This window comes from Ictalurus punctatus, chromosome 28 (genome assembly GCF_001660625.3).
Source record: "Ictalurus punctatus breed USDA103 chromosome 28, Coco_2.0, whole genome shotgun sequence".
In the NCBI taxonomy this organism is placed as follows: Eukaryota; Metazoa; Chordata; class Actinopteri; order Siluriformes; family Ictaluridae; genus Ictalurus; species Ictalurus punctatus.
This window is the reverse complement of record NC_030443.2, coordinates 1,524,254-1,541,754: the sequence shown is the minus strand read 5'-3', so window position 1 is coordinate 1,541,754 and position 17,501 is coordinate 1,524,254. Positions and strand designations below refer to the sequence as shown.

Sequence of the window (17,501 nt, the reverse complement as noted above, 5' to 3'; positions counted from 1 at the left end):
TCACTCCTCGGGCCCCGCCCACCTACACGCCCAACCCCCAGAACACTCAGCAGGGCCTGCACATCCAACAACATCAGCAGTTCTTTCAGGTAAACGAGTCATCGGAGAACGATTCCCTTCGGAACAATTCGCTTGTAAATGATTCATTGTGAGAACAAATAAGCACAGAAAACGATTAATGTAAGAACAGTTGCGCTCGGAGTGATTCGTTTGCTCACGATTCACCCCGGGTAAGTTCATGCTACAGTGAATTTTCTGAGATCAGTTAACCGAGTTAGTCGACCTCGGACCGATTCGTTCGAGAACAATTCACCTCAGTGCGTTCACATTAGAACGATTCATATACCTAGAACAGTGCAAACAGGACGATTCATCCTTAAGTGATTCACATGTAAATGATTCACGTCATGATTGAATGAAATACGAGACGACCGGAGTCTATTTCTTTAATATTTCTGTTTCTGTCTAAGATGCAGCCGCAGGGTCTCATTCAGAGCGGCCCCAGTCAGGCCTTTTTCCACACAACCAACATCCAGCCGCAAAGCACTGTGGGATACATACAGCAACAACAACCGCAACAACAGCAGCAGCAGCAGCACCTTCATTCCCAGCCTTCAGCAAGCAGCCTATCAGATTACAGAAACATCCTTCCACGGTAGCCCCACCCATCTGTGGGAGGGCCAGAAAGGCTGCCAGGACAGCGCATGGAGCGGTTAGCTCTGTGGCCCGACCGGAAAGGATGCTGGGAAGGCAGAGCGCGTGAAATTCACCGCCAAGCCTAAAGAAACACCAAAGCCAAAATCCCTCTGTGCCACGAAAACGGATGTAGAACGTGGCGAGTTGTGAAACTCCGCCCCCCCCAGACACTGCACACAAAGAATATTGTTGCTGTGGGAGGGGGGCTAGCTAGAGGTCACAGGAAAAGCCATGCCCCCCAACCCCTGACACTCAACAGAAGTGTCTTGAGGTAACTGGTGCACTGAAGAGAGAATCTTCAGGATGACCTGGAAGAAGGATAAAAAAAAAAAAATGCGCTTTTGGAAAACCTGACGTTTTATAAATTATGTGTTTGTGTCGTTTTTTTTCTGTCGTTTCTTTTTTCATACGGTTACGATGACGGTTATGGCATTATCAGGTTTGTGCTCAACATTATTGCAAACAAATATAAAGAATACCGTGATGTTAGCTGGAAACTGTTCACCTTTGATAAATGTTGCGATTTTACAGCAACAGGAAGTGAAGTGAAATGAAGTGGGCGGGGCTGAGTGAGCCTCTAAAGTCTGGTGCGGTTTATCCTTATGCGCACGAGAAACAAATACGGCAAAAACACTACGGAAGAGTACGATTTAAGATGTTTCATATAAAGATGTAAATGTGTTCAAGCGGTTAGCATGAACCGCAGAACGTCAGCGCACGTGTTGGTTCGGAGTAGCCGGTTATGTACGTTTAAAAAGTATTTATTGAACCTGAGAATTTTAGCTGCTTTGAATGTATAACGATTTTTGAGTGTCGAAAAAAACAAACGCAGATGAAACAGGCCAGTGAACATGGTAGGTGCTGTGAGGAAAACCGTAGCAACCGACGCTAATCTCAAAGACACTAGCGACAGTTAGCGACGTGAGGCGACAAATGAAGGTAAGGAAAACTCAGCGTAGAAAAAAAAACCCCACAGGGTTAGCGTTGGAAAAAGAGTACGGTTTATAATTAGCTGATTTTTAAGCAGGAAAACTCGGCGAGTCAAGGATGAATATTTACAGTACTGTTCATGAAATTCCTCCGTTTATGCCAACAGAAAAAAAGAAACTATATTAAAAATATATGAACGCAGCTATGAGACCAACCTGACATGTCATTTCATTGTGTTTCGTTCTTTTCCTCTGTACATGAGGCTCAGGCTTCAGCTGGGGTTTCCTGGATCAATAAAAAGCGGATGATGAATTAAACTGAAGGGGAATTAGGTCATGCTTCATATTTTCCTCACACACATGATGCTTCTCTGAGCCGTAATGATGACCAAATCAATTAGTTTGGTGCAAGTAGGATAGTAGTTTAGTTAAATGCCATCATTTAGGTTGCTAGTCACATGAAAGAGCGTTAAATAAACAGGCTAACACGCAAACTAGCCAGAATTTCAGTGGCCCTGATGTTTCTGAGAGAACCTGGGAGTGAGGCAACTGACAACATGAACATGCGGAGTGAAGAAAAAAAAAGATAAACATATAAGCTTCAGATTGTACCACATGCTTCACTTCTGTGCTAACTTTTAACAGGGAACACAGCTGCATGCTAATACTTACTCATGTTTGGCAAACACTACAGCTGCCATTTTTGATTGGGGATGGGGGAGGATCTTCCCATCCTTCTGAAATTTCTTACATTACCTGAATGTGACATAAAAGACAAACTTTACTTTATTAAACAGGATAAATTATGCTACTCCTATCTCTCAAGCTAGATTTACAGTGCACAGGCTAACCCCACTTAGTTATAGTCAATTAAATAAAAGTTAAAAAAACCCCTCAAAACACATGCAGCTTATGAAAACTACACATTTTACAGCTGACAGTAATGACGTTTGCTCGTTACGTGTCCACGGTGGTTGCTAGCAAGCTATCTAGCTAATTCACTGATCATAAACGGTTAAAAAAAAATAATGTTCAGGCTGTGTACTCGTCTTTATGGGAAAATTCATATTCTGGTTTGATAGCACTATAAAATCTCATTACTATATAAAAAAATATATATAGCTGTTTATTTTGTAAAAATGTCAAATAGATTGACATACATTCATGCATCCATTTTCTATAGTGTTTATCCTGCAGGGTCACCGGGAACCTGAAGTCTATCCCAGGGGGCGTGGGGCACAAGGCGGGGTACACCCTGGACGGGGTCCCAATCGATTGCAGGGCACAATCACATACACATTCACACACACATTCATACACTACGGACACTTTAGACACGCCGATCAGCCTCCCGTGCATGTCTTTCGACTGGGGGAGGAAACCGGAGTACCCAGAGGAAACCCCCGCAGCACGGGGAGAACATGCAAACTCCACACACACAGGGCTGCAGCGGGAATCGAACCCCCGACCCTGGAGGTGTGAGGCGAACAGAAAAAGTATTTTGTTATAAGATTTATGATTGACGTCTTATCTGGGTTTGTACTGCACAGCTAAAATTGTTATCATTGCTGTTATTATTATTACTATTACTATATGTTATTATTGTTTTCCCCCTATATATATAATAAAGAAATAACAAAGAAATTAAGAACAAAACTGACTGCAAGACAAAACCGGTTTTAAAACAGAAACAAACACTGGAATAAACGCCGAAACAGAAAATTAATAGTCATCTTCCGTCGCTTGTCTTCTTTCTCACTTCATGTAGGTGGCAACATGGCGGCGTGTTAGCCCCACCCACTTGTTGCCTTTCATACACGAAGAAGAGACCAAACTCTTCGGCGGTAATAAACCCGGAAGTGACCCAGTTGTTTTTCTTTTCGAGTTTGCTTTATCCGAGCATACAGTTAGGCTTGTTATATTTAATGGGTTAATAACTAAACATTGAAGGCGCGTTTGTTTGTTTGTTTTGTTCAGTAAAATGTAAGACTACGTGAGATAAATAATGGAGTTATAAGAGTACTGAGTTATGAGAGATGTCAGGATTAGCCGCTAACCCGAGTGAGTAAATGTGTACGCTAATGTTTATATTTCGAGCTGAATGGCGGACCGAAACCCTCCCGAGTCTGAGTCGGAGCTGTTCTCCGCGTTAGAGCAGTTCATCTCCTCCAGGACGCTCCGCTTCACACCCGTCACCCCTCTGCGTGTCGTCGTGCTCGCGCTTGACCGCTATCTGGCCGACGCGCGCGCCGCTCCCGACAGCTACAGCTACGACGTCACGATCACCGACGGGAAATGGCGCGTGAAGTGCTCACTGGCGCCGGGACTGAACCGCTCGGTGCAGGTGAACTCTCTCCGGTGCGGGTCGCACGCCCTGATCACGCGCCTCTCTCTTGTTTACGACGAGACGCGGCTCCGGCGCGGCTGTGTGTGTGTAGAGGAGGCGCGAGGCGATCACAACGCTCCCGATATTTCACTCACGATAAAAGACCCGGACGCGATTCGGTGGTGGACGCACGAGGCCGTCGGTTCTTCCGTGATGGCTCTCACCGACGCGCCTCTGCGGAACAGCAGGAAACATTATTTATCGCTGTGGAACAACGAAGACCCGCACGGCGCCGTGTGGCTTCCCTGCACTCCTCCACCGGATGTCGTGATCGACGGTAAGGAGCCTCTTCATCTGCTGCTCCACACTCAGTCATCACCACCACCCCACCCGCGGCTCTGCGCTAATGTATTGGCACCCCTCTAGCCCAGGGGGAGGGACTGCTTTAGAGTGGTAAATAATAAGTAAATAAGTAAGTAAATCAGTTAGTCAGTGAGTAATTAAGTTGGGTAATTGAGTAAGTAAATAACTAACTAAAATAAATAAATACATAAATAAGTACTGAAACTAAATATATTGAGGGTATCCTGCAACAAGACTGTGTGTGTGTGTCTGTCTCTCTCTCTCGGTCTGTGTGTGTCTATGTCTCTCTCTCTCGGTCTGTGTGTGTCTGTGTCTCTCTCTCGGTCTGTGTGTGTCTGTCTCTCTCTCTGTCTGTCTCTCAGTCTCTCTCGGTCTGTGTGTGTGTCTCTCTGTGTCTGACTCTCTGTGACTGTCTGTCTCTCTATCTTTTGAGTGTCTCTATCTACTCTCTCTCTCTTTCTCTGCCTCTCCACAGTATCTTTTTTATATATATATATTTATATATATATATATTTATATATATATATATATATATATATATATATATATATATATATATCCTTCCCTCTCTCTCTCTCTCTCTCTCTCTCTCTCTCTCTCTCTCTCATATATACATATAAAATCTCTTTCTCTCCGCCTCTCCGCAGTATCTAGGATTTGTCATCTGGTAGATTTGGACGTGTTCTTGGCCACACACAGACGGCCGTTGCCTCTGCTGGTGCGAGTTCTGCACAGATCTCGTGTAAGGTATTACGGAAAACCCGAACAGAACGTCGACTTCCCCTTTCAGGTGAGGACGCGCTGCTGCAGCGGCGAGGAACGGAAACAAAAGTTGTTTTAAACTAAGCTGAGATGTGAAAGGTGTAACAGCTGTGTGTGTGTGTGGGTGTTTCAGGCATATTTTGAGGTGGCCGATCAGAGCGGCGTGATGTCCATGGTCCTGTGGAACGAGCTGTGTCCGGAGTGGTATCAGCGGCTGACAGTGGGTTCGGTTCTTTACCTGCAGCATTACACTCTGAAACGCAGCTACCAGAACCGCTCCAGACCTCAACTCAGCACCCTGCCTCTCATGCCCCTCACCTCCACAGGTACTCACCACCTCTCTGAACCTCATATCACCCTAACACCAACTGCTGGGAGCTCAGATCATACTGTGTGTGTGTGTGTGTGTGTGTGTGTGTGTGTGTGTGTTGCTCTGCAACAGAAATCTGCTTGAACCCTCGAAGTCCGACTGCAGTCATCACTGTGATTCCTCCTAAAAGCGTTCAGCCGCAGTGGAGCTTACCTGAGGTCACCTACAATTTCTGTACCAGGTACACACACACCTGAGACTGCTCTTCAGGCCAGTTACCTCTTTTTATTTTATATGAAATGGAAGAGTAGATGAGATATTTAAGGTAAGCACTTTAGTTGAGCAGGAAGGAGGCGTGGCCTAACACATACCCGCTTTATAAATGAGCTCTCACGCCGAACGGTACTCCCGAAGTTAAATTCAGTTCTCAGTATCAAAACGCTTTTTTCCCCCGATACAGTAAACAGAGTTTCCTTTTATTTAGTGTAAATAAAAGCCTTACACTCGTTCTGCTTTGGTTCTTTCCGTCAGACGCGAAGTCGAGAGTCTGGCCAGTAACCAGGCGTGCGACGTCATCGGCGTGGTGACGTACGTCAGCCGTGTCGAGCGAATCAGGAACAGAGGAAATACAGGTACGGGTTTTGATCGGACTCAACACATTTAATGCACTCAGAGCGGACATGTGCCGAGAGCTGTGTGTGTGTTACAGTCCCGGAGAAGTTCTGGACGTACCGGTGGGTTCACGCAGTGGACGGAACCTCGGACTCTCCATTCATCCTGGAGATTTTTGCCTCCTCTCAGACCGAGATCTTTAACGGCATCTGTCCCAGTGAGTGTTTACTCCACGCGAACGCACTCCTGTTTATAACCCTGTAACAACACTACTTTATTATTTATAATCCATCCATTCTCATCATTCTGCCCTCATCCACAGTTTCTAGTTTATTAGTTTCACATCAGATTCTTTCTTTCTTTAATTCTCTGTCTGTCCCTGCAGTGGCGTATCTCGTGTGTACGCACATGCGTGTGTGTCCGGGTTCGGGTTCGGGGGGTTCCGCTCTTTACCTGACCAGCAGCACAGAGACTCAGCTCTTCATCACAGGTGATCAGTGTGCAGACTGACTGCTGCAGCAAGTGAACCCATCTGAATAGAGTAAAAGACACTGCGTGTGTGTGTGTGTGTGTGTGTGTGTGTGTGCGCGCGCGCGCGCTCAGGCTGTCACAGGAAGCAGCCGTACGTGTCTGATCCAAAAGTCAAGGCCTTCATCCAGTGGGCGAAGACTCTGAAGGACAGCGTAATACTGAGGAAGACCACGGTGGGGGGGCAGTACTGTTACCCCCCTCCCCCACCCAACTTCACACCAAATACCACCAGCAACAGAGCGAGTAAGATGTTTTGTCCGTCGCTGTGCGCTACGCTAACGAGCAGGTTGTAACAGCAAAGCGCCGGCTCTGAGCCGAGATCGAAAGTCGTGTTTCATTACAAATGACAAATTATTAGAAATTTTCCTGAGATAGTAGCGAGTATGAATTTAGACGTTCACGTTTAACACGAATACGAATCTTTAACCACGTGAAATACCTTCAGATTCTGGGAGGCGGAGCTCGGGGGTGGTGGTGGTGAGGGGGGGGGGTCTAAAATTTCCCTGTGTCTTTGTATTGTGGTGATGATAAACCAACCTGCCATTTTGTGTCGGCTCATGTATATAGATTATGCTGGATTAGATTAGACCAGACCAGGAGGTCTGCATGACATCACAACTGGGAGAAATTTCTGGAAAGTCTTGTCATGTTGTTAATATTCTTCACGCATGTGGTGTAGGTGAAGGAGCGCTTCCGTCGTTAATGGCCGTAGGGGACCTACGGAAGGAGCTGGAGAGTCTGCAGTATAGAGAACACAGGAGAGTGGCGGTACAAGGCCACATCACTGCTGTGCAATACCACCGGTGGCCACCTGAGGCGCCACACACCACACCTCCGAGTGAACAACTGGTCTGTACTTCACGTTTCTACGTTTAATACGTTAAACGCTAAAATAGATCACACCCTGACTGTGTAAATGGTACAAAAAAAAAAGAGTAGATTTTGTTTTGGTTTTGTTAACAGGTGGAGCATGACTCTGTGGGTGTGGCCAGCGGCTCCGCCTCTTCCCTTAGCACAGGAGCAGACAGACAGAGCGAGACGTCTCCGGCTCCATCACGAAGCGATGCCACAAATCCTAAGCGGAGGAGGGTTGAGCAGTGAGTGAATTCATACTTCATTCATTTAGTATAGATTATTTTATTATATTCCTTTTATATACTAAGGAGAACTCGTTCTCATTCCTTTCACATACGCGCCTTTTTTCACTATTAATAGTTATTTTAATTTTTTCTATATATTTATGCATTCTTGGTATTTTTAGCAGGATAATCTTTATTCAGGGTTCAAAATATTATTCAGACGTTAAAGTTGAGCATTAGGAAGTTCATATAATAATTACAATAAACAGCAACGTTGAATAATGTGAAAAATATACCATATAGCGCAATAACGTTTTTGGCCACGCCCACTCGGACAGTTCTAATAAGCTTTACATTACATTCCTTTTTAAAAAAAAAAAAAATATTCGTTCGTTTGTGATTAGTAGAAGTGTGTACAATGTCTTTCCTGTTTCTGCGTGTTTATATACAGAGGCGTGCTGAGGCAGTACTGGACCAGAGCCAAGCGGCTGTTAGAAAGGTAGTGAATAATATTCAGAAACGGGAAGATTTAAAGTGTCTAATATTCAGGAATTGTGGGAATTTCTGGGAGTTTTTGTTTACGCTTGTGGCCTAGTTTTTAATTACGACTTCCTGCCCCCCCACCCAGACAGATAAAGCCAGCAGATCGTCATGAGGATGAGGAGACCATAAGACGGTCTGACGAAGAGGACGGTGAAGCTCTTTCCACACCGTCACCTCAACCTACAGGTGCTGATCCACGATAACAGTCCGAGATTAGTGCGTACAGCGCAGTGCTGTTGAATCCTGGATTCTGATTGGTCGGAAGGTGTCGATTAAACTTCTGGGACTGCAGCGCTGAATGTACTACAGCCTCACCTCCCGGGTTTATATTAACACGCTCGTATTAATACGTCGCCGTTTCTGTAATCGTTGTAATCTGTGGACGTTAAATTTAATTATAAATGGGTTAAAAGAACGTATGTTAATTTTTTTAAACTCATTTTAATCTTTGGCAAAATGCGGTGAGGACTCAGACACTTTAGGACGTGCTGTTTAAAGGAGAATAAACCTAATAATAATAATAATAATAATAATAATACTACAGCACCCTGTTGTTTATTAGCACAGTCACAGTGCACCTGCTTTGTTTCCCAGACAACAGCGAGACAGGAAGCACCCCCGACACACCGCAATCTCCCGCTCACCCTGTTGTGTCGTGGGAGAGCAGCGTGTGGCCGTTACTCAAGCAGGACGTCGTGGATCACGTGCACTGCGCCTTGCTGGACCGCGAGAGTGTCCCGGAAAAATTCAATTTCAACGACCGAGACGTCTTCCTACACAGGCTCAACCTCACCCCTGCGAAGTGGAGCCCGGAACTTCCATCAGACACCGACTCCTGTAATCAACCACACACTCCTGTAAACTTCCCCGGATACTTCACGCTCACGTTACTGGGTACGAAACGCAGACCCTGCGCCCGTTTGTTACGATTTTTACGGTAACTAGTAGAACTCTCTAGCGGTTTTGTTTTCGTCCTTTCTCTCAGGGTTGAATCAGCAGGCTGCAGTCGACTCCCACTTCCTCCCCGTGTTTTGCGCCGAGGATCCGCGAGCCGCCGGGACGTCCTACGATCTCCACGACGACACGCTGACGTCATGCCTTTCCACAGGACGTGTCTGCACTCAGGCCAACTTTTCACCAGGTGTGTGTGTGTGTGTGTGTGTGTGTGTGTGTGTGTGTGTGTCTTTTACCTACGCTCCATCTCCGTGAAAGGAAACTCAGACACGTGATTTCTGATTACAGAACCTTGTAAAGGCCAGAAAGCTGTTTAGTTTAACGTAGCTCAGGTTAATCGTAAAGAAAACGTTCCTTAAACTGACCCAGCACGGTTTAACCAGGTCCAGTTGATTCGTTTGCTTTTTTCCCCCCTCCTCCCCCAGAGACGTTACTGAGCTCCGCCCCGGCCCTGGAGGCCGAGCGGGTGGTGTGCTTGTTGGACGTGTGTCTGCTGGGTGAGAACCAGCTGGAGATCGTCTGCTCTAAACTGTACACGACCGCACACGTCATCGCTCCTGTGTGAAGCACATCTGCACACGCCGTGCCGGTATTCCTTATCTGTGTTTTGTTCTTTACTGAAGTAGTGTGAAATAAATATATATTTTTTTTGGGATTCGAGGGGAATGATCTTTCACTCTTTATTTCCACACAGGTTTGTGTCGTGTGCAGTTCAAAAATGAACCAATGTTTTGCCACTCACAATTCATTCCATCAAACCACACTCGCATTTTTAACAAATTTATTTATTTATTCATTCATTCATTTCTTAACTGACAACAAAATCACCTCGATATGCAAAATCTGCTGATTCGGGCGGGGTGGGGGTAATGGTTCAGAGTTCATACGGCAGACATCTTACTGCCCTTCAACCGACAAAGTGAAGCGAAAAACATCGCCCCGAAACGGTTCAGTTCCAAAGAGTAATCTTCACATTCTGTTTGGGGAATCAAAAAAGGTACCGAGGTCAGTTTTGTTGCCCGTTTTTTTTTTTTTTTTTTTTTTTTTTAAATATGAGGTATTCACACTATTAAACAGCAATGGCTCGATTTCTACTCGATGTGGACGAGGTCGGAGAAGTGTGTGTGTGTGTGTGTGTATAAAGATGCAACTGTTTGAAATGCATACTTTTAAAAGATTCACATCGGACAGGTTTTCCGATCTTCTATTACGTTCTTATTTTGTTTAAACGAGGTATCTTAATTATTTGGCATCAAAGAAAGTGTTGCCGAGTCGACTGTGCTGTCTTACAAGCGGACAACTCTGGATTCACGTTGTGTCTTTTTGAGGTTAAAAGACGATGGCAAGAATACTTGTGGTACGTCTTAAACCATAAACCCATAATCCTTCCTCCTTGCCCTCCACACCCAATCCATTCTCATACTCATTCGCTGGTTCACTTGGTTTTCCGTTTATCCCCGGGTGCTGTACAAGTCGGCATCTTCGGGATGAGCCTGTCCGTGATCCAACAATGACGGGTCAGGAACAAACTGCGGCTTCTCTGCAAAAGTGAAAGTTGGGGGACGAAACAAATGTATTAGAAAGAGCACTACATATCTACAAGACAAATGATCAGCAACAAGAACCTCTAGATCAGCGGTCACCAAACCGTCTTCCCTCAGATCGACCTTCCTACAGGGTTTCATCTCCAACCAAAATCTAACGCCTGTTTCGGTTGAACAAGAACTTCTTAAGGCAATGACGAGACGTGCAGGTGAGCAAGGTTATGGTTGGAGCTAAAGTCTTCAGGAAGGCAGAGCTCCAGGAACAGGGCTGGTGACCACTGCTCCAGACAAACTGGTTCATTGGTGAGCCTTACTGTGGGATATAGGTTACCTAGGGCTTGTTAGGGGAAAATCCCTAGGGGTGTGGTTTCTTTCACAGCAGGAACTCGTTATTGTTAAGCAGCCTCGGCTAAGGAACTGTAATAGGGTGTGATTACTTTTACAATAGTTAAAAAAAAAAAAAAGTGTTGGGTCTCACCTTTGATTGGAGGTCCGTTTGTGATCTCTGGAGCGGTGGGGGGTACAGCTTCCTCTGCAGCTGGTGAATCCTCAGACACAGAACTAGACTCTGCAACAGGTGTTTTCTCTGTTGGAACGGCCTCAGACACATATGTAACTGCTTCAAGGGCAACATCCCCAGAGACAGGGGTAGTTGTCTCTTCTTGTGGGGCAAGTTCTACACCTGTGTGTACAGGTGGAATCTCTACACCCAAGACAACATCTGATGGAATAACTTCCTTTGGTGCCAAGTCAGGCACAGTGGTAAGAGGAACAACCTCTGCCTGGGCAAGATCCACAGCTGGAGAAGCAGGGGTAATTTCTGTGACAGCATCTACAGTTGGGGAAACCTCTGGCACAGGGGCAACTTCTGCTGCATGCTACATTTGAAGAAAGAGAACATTTTCTATATCTGTACGCTGCTTATGCCCACGCACGTTTGTGTCCGTATGTACACATTAGATACCTTCAGGCTTGTGTCAGGAACAATGCCTTCCTCTTTGGGTTTGGATTTGAGTGCGGAGGCAACCGAAGAACCGGCAGCGTACACTCTTTTTCCTGTCACCTACAGAGAAAGATGACGGTCCAGTAGCAGTTAGAGACAGCACAGGTCCGGTTTCAGAATAACGGCCATGTTTTGATAATGTACCTACGCTACCTTCGCAACTCCAACAGTATACGTGGGGTAGCACACAGCCGTGCCAACCGTTATCAGCGCCAGAGGAACGGCTATTCTCCTGAGTCGAGAGCCTGAAATCACACACGTACACAAACGCATCTGGTGGAATACTGGAAGGCTTTCAAGGTGAACATGTCTTGCAATGTGAAGATTTCAACCTGTGTACTATACTGTATAGTCCATCTAGTGCAAGCCTCGCCATTATTAAACGTTTTTCTTTCTCAGTGAATAGCTCACCCTTGCGTGCCAGGATGAGGCCAGCCAATCCGGACACAGTGATTACGCCAACTCTGGGCAGGAAGCCAGGGGGCGGGTCCCTCAGGAAATGATACGTGTCTGACATCACAGAAAGATCAAGAATCAGAAGTCATGTCGTAGGAGACACCCCCTCCACTGCATTTGCAGAAATACTCACCTTGTCCCGCTCGGTATAAAGAAATGGTGCTGACTTTGATTGAGGTGCAAGCGTTCTGTATTTAAAAAGATTTTAACCAGGAAAAACAGCAGGTCAACATTTTTTCATTCACTACTCAATAAACCTATAGAAAGGTATTAATAGAAACGAAAAGTCTGGTCTGCAATCCCATAATGCTCGTCAGTGCAAACAGGCAAGTTCTTTTTTCTTCAGACAATATAATTATAGTAATTCCAGATTTTATCCCGATAGGATTCAAGTCCAGAGTGTGATTATATTATGAATCAGGAAAAACTTGTGTATGTGTGACGCTCGGCCATAACGACATTATCACCCCAGCTTGGTGTTCACCTGCACGGCTCTGACGTAAGGCTGAAGTCCCGCCCTCATCAGCCCGAAGCCTGTCTGCAGGTGTCCCGGTTTCTCCTCTGCACAGCGCAGTGCTGGAGGCTCTGCGCTGTAGATACACAACTATGGAGAAAGAATGAAGTCAGAGAAATACAGAGAACCCGCTCCATCGCGTTACTGTAGGTAGACAACTAACCACGGAACAGGAAGAGTGTGTGTGTGTGTGTGTATCAGCATGTCTCACCTCTCGTGGTGAAATCTGCTCCTGCGTCTTTTCCTCGGTCACGGCATAAACTCGGAACGAGGCCAAACCCAAAGCAGCCGGTACCGCTGCCAACTTCACCACCTCAGGATTAAACACACACACACACACACAGTCTCCATATCTAATAAAGAACACAGTTTCAATGTTGTGTTCTAATTCAGACGTTCCCAAAAGTGTACAGCTTAACACAGGAGAAGTATTTATTCAGTCTAAATGAGTGTATGGCTTTTAAACATCTTAAAAATAAACATTTAAATAAGTTCCCGAAAAATGCAACGTCCATGTACGAATAGATTTCTTTTTTTTTTTAAATCAAAAATCTATATTTTCAAGAAGGCATTTTAAAACATTAAATCAAATAGTTTCCCGAAACAAGTAGGTTGTATTCCTTCGGGAAGCTGGAGCTCCTGGTGAGCTGAGAAGATCCTGAGAGCGTGTCCAAGCGTCTCCACGTATTCAATATCTAAAATAGTCATTCTTTATTATAATTTCACGTCTCTGTTTCATTCTGTGTGTGTTATTAGTCGAAAATAATGAAAACGAAGACCTTCTATCAGCAGGGGTGTACAAACTTTTCAGTGTCGATACATGCAGGAAAATGGCTCTGAATAAAATCTAAATCACTTATGGCTTAAAACTGACTAACATTTCAGATCAGGATCACAAGGAAATGCACGTTTATTGCAATCAATCAATCAACTTATTGGGGAGTCCAAGTGTACCTTTTAAAAAATAAATATGTATTTTATTATATATATAGATAGATAGATAGATAGATAGATAGTCTATTTGTTGTTGTTTTTTGGTACATTCTTCTTACACATGTCCGTGTGGCACCATTTTTCAATATAAATGACTTATTTCATATAATATTAATACAAGTAAAAACCAAAGAAGCCTTAAAACTGAACAGAGTTAGTGTTTGTGTATTTACTTAAGAGACACAGCATTTGTTATGAATGATTTACTTACTATTTTATTGTTAGTTATTATTACTATGACATGGACATGTTTGGAACACGTTAAGTTCTCGATGTTTAGTTTAACTGACTGTAAATGAAATAGCTGGAGCATTAAGAGAAGAAAGAAAGCCCAGACTTGACGCTGCTACTGACTGATGTATACTACTCGTACTGTGTAGTGTTGTGTGTTACACACTATGTAGTACGCTAGTACGCTGCTTCAGGAACGCTCTGTTCTACGTGTTCAACTTCTCTCGTAAGCAAGTAAACAAGCCACACAAAGTAAGCTCTCAGGGTTGTCCGCTCTTAATATATATATTTTTGTAACGGACACGTTTTATTAATTTTTTTAAACCAATTGAAACCCTAAACTAACATTTCGCTCAATTCAAACACTCACCTTGGCCGCCATGTCGCCTCCGCCCCCTCACGCGCTCAGTGTCTGTACGGAGGCCCGGAGGGGTCAGCACGGGTCAGAGCAAAAAACGCGAAACAAAAATCCCGGGTGCCTTTAAATTACAGAAACAAATCTTAATAAACGTAATTTAGGATTCTTATCTTATCTTATCTTACAAACTCATGTCTGTTACCGTCATTAGTGATGTGTCGTTCAGGAACGATTCGTTCGCTTTGAGCGAATCTTTAATATGACTCGGGAACAAGGAGTTGTCTCAGAGAACGATTCGTTCATTTTTGACCGCGCAAAATCATCCCCATAGGTTCTGTACAGGAAACAGAAATGATTACTTCACGTCTCGAGTCTTCGGGTTCGAGTCGTTACGTATCTAAATACGTAGCTAAATTAACGACGGCTGTCTGATTAGTCAGCGTGCGACCCTTTCGGTCTATCTCTATCTATTCGGTTTTATCTCTTGAGCCTGGTAGCGAATGATTTATGAGCAGTAGGATAATCTGAAATTTTTTTTTTTTTTTTTTAATTATGAGAGAACAATTCACTTCTACTCCATGTAAAACACCTTTGACCTTCTCGGACTAGCGATCGTAATGAATTTAAAAACATCAGTGTTTCCGATTAGTCAAAACCAGGGGCGTTAGCTGGACTGTTAATCTCCTGCACACACACGCAGAGCTATAGTTGTCGTTATAGTTCATTTATAGAGTGGGTTTAATGTACAGAGCTCTCAGTGTTGACATGAGTGACGTTTTAACTCGATACCGTTGTGTGCATTGAGTTTTGGCCTCGAAGTGATATTGACTGCTTCCTTCTTTTCAAAGCTACAGGATACAGTAAAGATAACCAGTAAACTAGCAACGGCATACCGGATGCAAAGCATCTGAACGATGCCGTGTACAGTAGTGCACATGGGATCTGAGGGAGACGGTGTAGAGATGTTGATCCTCCAGCTGATGTCAGTAAAGAGCTGCACAAACTCTGGGCGCCGATTGAGGTCAAAACGACACAAATCGTAAGTGCGGAGATCTTCATTTATTCATTTTTGCATTTTACAATCTTTATCATATATATATATTTATATTTATATATATGTGTGTGTGTGTGAGTGTGTGTACTGTATATAGGAGAAAAAAAAAGAAAAAGGAGGGCGAGCCTGCAGTGACACGAAGAGTTCTGGAGTGCAGAAAGAAAAAGAGCAGCGCTTTCTGATGGAGAAGTCTCAGAACAACTTCCTCTTCACTCAGCAGGGCGGAGAGCAGGGCGCGAAATAAGTGCCCTAAACCACAGTGAAGCCCAGGAGAACCCACACACACACACACACACACACACGCACGCACGCACGCACGCACGCACACACTCTCACACACGCTCTCACACGCACACATATATATGTGTATATATGCGATCTTACACATGATGCTGGAGATGCTATAAATACAGTCCACAGTGGAGTTTATAATATGACGACATTCTACATCACGGAAACGTAAAGGACAGAGAGTGGGCATGTGTGTGTTTGTGTTTTAGTTTGTCAATAGTCTGTACAATTTACACTGTTAAAAATAATTACATTCGACTCCATTCAGGTACGTCCCCACCCCCCCAGCCGTTCTATTCACACGCTAATGTGAATGCGAATACACAACAGAACACTTTGAGAAAATCTGCGCGTCAAACACATCAGCAAATACATTTCATACACAATGCTGATGTGGACTCGAGCGTAGACATACCGTAGACTTTCCCCCTCAGATCAACTCAACAAACAGGATTGTATGGAACAGAAATGATTCAGTATTGATTCAGTACTGTTCCGGACACGCCCTGCATGACTCGCGTCCTCACCCCGTTCCACGATGATTCGAATCCCTTTTAGTGGATGTTCTGCTTGCGCAAGTGAAGCTAGTGCGGGATTGTCCAGATTCGGAAGGTAATTCCCTTTCAACCCGGTGGGTTCTAAATGTAAACAGAGCAACGGAGTACTTTAATATTGATCATCTCTGACAACTGTACATGTAGTTAGCACGTCCGCTAATTAGCACACGTGCGAGTATGACTCGGCTAAAATGGACTACACGAGAGGGTGGCGAGTGGGTGAGTCAGAAAAGCAGATCAGAGGGGGTGTGTTAAGGACAGTACTGAAACATGAACACAGACAGTATTTTTCCATCAGCAACCGTGCCGGAGCCTGGGCGTCTCACACAGTCCCGGGCAACAGTCAGTGATATAATACCGGAACAAATAGAACTGAAAATACATCGCTAATGCTAAACATTTCCTCCTCGTGACCAGTTCCATCGTCCTCCCCATGATAACACCTGGAATCTAGAGTATACTGGGCTCGCTAGGGTTAGCGAACAGTTTTCAATTCTTTTGAATGATTTAAAAATAAAAAGGCAGTTCATTTTACTCTCGATCGTTAGCATGACGTTAACATGACAAGGACACGACTGTGGATCAAACGGCTTCGGCTCCGTGTTGGTGGAAAAAAAAAAAAGTCTAACGGATACTAAATTCAACGGAAAATTCTAGAATCAGTGGACTCTCAAATCAGAATTAATAATAAAATAAAATAATTTTATTTTTTTTAAATATTGGAATTTTCAAAATCAGAGTTCTGGAATTTATCAAAAAAATTCTAAAATCCTTGGATTTTGAATTCAGTGATCCTAAATCTAAAAAAAAAAGGTTGCGAATTAAAAAAAAACTATTAGCAGAGTTAAATAATTTTGAACTAATGTTCTGGAATGTTATACAATTTATTTTTTTTTTAGAATCCTTGGACTTTCAAATCAGAGTTCTGGAATTTTCTACAAAATTTTTTAGAATCCCTGAACTTTGAACTCAGAATTCTGGAATTAAAAATAAAATAAAATTAATTAATTAATCCTTGGACTTTCAAACCAGAGTTCTGAAATTTTTCAAAAAATGTAAAAAAAAAATCCTTGGATTTTGAATTCAGCGATCCTAAATCTAAAACAATGGTTTTGCACTAAGAGTTTGAGAATTTAAAAGCTAATTTAAAATCAGCAGAGGTACATAATTTTGAACTAAATGTTCTGGAATTTTATTTAAAAAAATTTTTTTGAATCCTTGGATTTAAAACTCGGAATTCTGGAATTTTCAAAAGTAAAAAAAAAAAAAGCATTCTAAACATTCTAGATTCCTTGGACTTTGACCTCACAGTCTGGACTTGAATCACAGAGTTCTAGATTTACTTACAAATTCTAGAACCCGAGTTGGAGGAAAGACAAACAATAATAAATAAAC

General features: G+C 43.7%; 3 protein-coding genes and 1 long non-coding RNA gene across 8 annotated transcripts in view; 2 read left to right on the top strand and 2 right to left on the bottom strand.

Annotated features, from left to right (window-relative positions):
- npas2 (neuronal PAS domain protein 2) overlaps nucleotides 1–1,948 on the top strand; it is a 32,927-nt gene extending 30,979 nt beyond the window's left edge. For all 5 annotated transcript variants that reach the window (XM_053676967.1, XM_053676966.1, XM_053676963.1 and 2 more), the window contains exons 21-22: nucleotides 1–89; nucleotides 471–1,948. The exon at nucleotides 1–89 is cut by the window's left edge and continues 119 nt beyond it. In XM_053676967.1, coding sequence (XP_053532942.1) covers nucleotides 1–89; nucleotides 471–659 — 278 coding nt within the window. In that variant the 3' untranslated portion in view covers nucleotides 660–1,948. The remainder of the gene's footprint in view (nucleotides 90–470) is intronic.
- Nucleotides 1,466–2,437, bottom strand: LOC128629327 (uncharacterized). Its single transcript, XR_008393688.1, has 2 exons — nucleotides 2,298–2,437; nucleotides 1,466–1,911 (listed from the first exon to the last, which is right to left on the bottom strand). It is a non-coding gene; the product is annotated as an uncharacterized LOC128629327 (long non-coding RNA).
- A 944-nt stretch (nucleotides 2,438–3,381) lies between these two features.
- radx (RPA1 related single stranded DNA binding protein) lies at nucleotides 3,382–9,758 on the top strand. Its single transcript, XM_017459697.3, has 15 exons — nucleotides 3,382–4,288; nucleotides 4,962–5,104; nucleotides 5,210–5,402; nucleotides 5,519–5,627; nucleotides 5,918–6,018; nucleotides 6,096–6,215; nucleotides 6,384–6,488; nucleotides 6,602–6,772; nucleotides 7,209–7,378; nucleotides 7,493–7,626; nucleotides 8,060–8,107; nucleotides 8,237–8,337; nucleotides 8,746–9,045; nucleotides 9,137–9,292; nucleotides 9,531–9,758. The coding sequence occupies exons 1-15, from the start codon at nucleotides 3,727–3,729 to the stop codon at nucleotides 9,668–9,670; spliced, it is 2,553 nt and encodes an 850-aa protein (XP_017315186.1). The 5' UTR covers nucleotides 3,382–3,726; the 3' UTR covers nucleotides 9,671–9,758.
- Nucleotides 9,759–9,872: 114 nt separating this feature from the next.
- Nucleotides 9,873–14,341, bottom strand: apool (apolipoprotein O-like). Its single transcript, XM_017459698.3, has 9 exons — nucleotides 14,217–14,341; nucleotides 12,834–12,935; nucleotides 12,593–12,712; nucleotides 12,242–12,296; nucleotides 12,064–12,162; nucleotides 11,806–11,897; nucleotides 11,614–11,712; nucleotides 11,128–11,527; nucleotides 9,873–10,645 (listed from the first exon to the last, which is right to left on the bottom strand). The coding sequence occupies exons 1-9, from the start codon at nucleotides 14,226–14,228 to the stop codon at nucleotides 10,557–10,559; spliced, it is 1,068 nt and encodes a 355-aa protein (XP_017315187.1). The 5' UTR covers nucleotides 14,229–14,341; the 3' UTR covers nucleotides 9,873–10,556.
- Between the last annotated feature and the right edge of the window lie 3,160 nt (nucleotides 14,342–17,501).

Excerpts from the sequence above, each read along its gene's own strand:
- radx (XM_017459697.3), top strand. The coding sequence starts at position 3,727 with ATGGCGGACCGAAACCCTCCCGAGTCTGAGTCGGAGCTGTTCTCCGCG. Across the intron at positions 5,105-5,209 it reads ACGTCGACTTCCCCTTTCAG|GCATATTTTGAGGTGGCCGA; the intron begins GTGAGGACGCGC and ends TGGGTGTTTCAG. Across the intron at positions 8,338-8,745 it reads ACCGTCACCTCAACCTACAG|ACAACAGCGAGACAGGAAGC; the intron begins GTGCTGATCCAC and ends TTTGTTTCCCAG.
- apool (XM_017459698.3), bottom strand. Across the intron at positions 11,713-11,805 it reads ATACTGTTGGAGTTGCGAAG|GTGACAGGAAAAAGAGTGTA; the intron begins GTAGCGTAGGTA and ends CTTTCTCTGTAG. Across the intron at positions 11,528-11,613 it reads TTCCTGACACAAGCCTGAAG|CATGCAGCAGAAGTTGCCCC; the intron begins GTATCTAATGTG and ends CTTCAAATGTAG.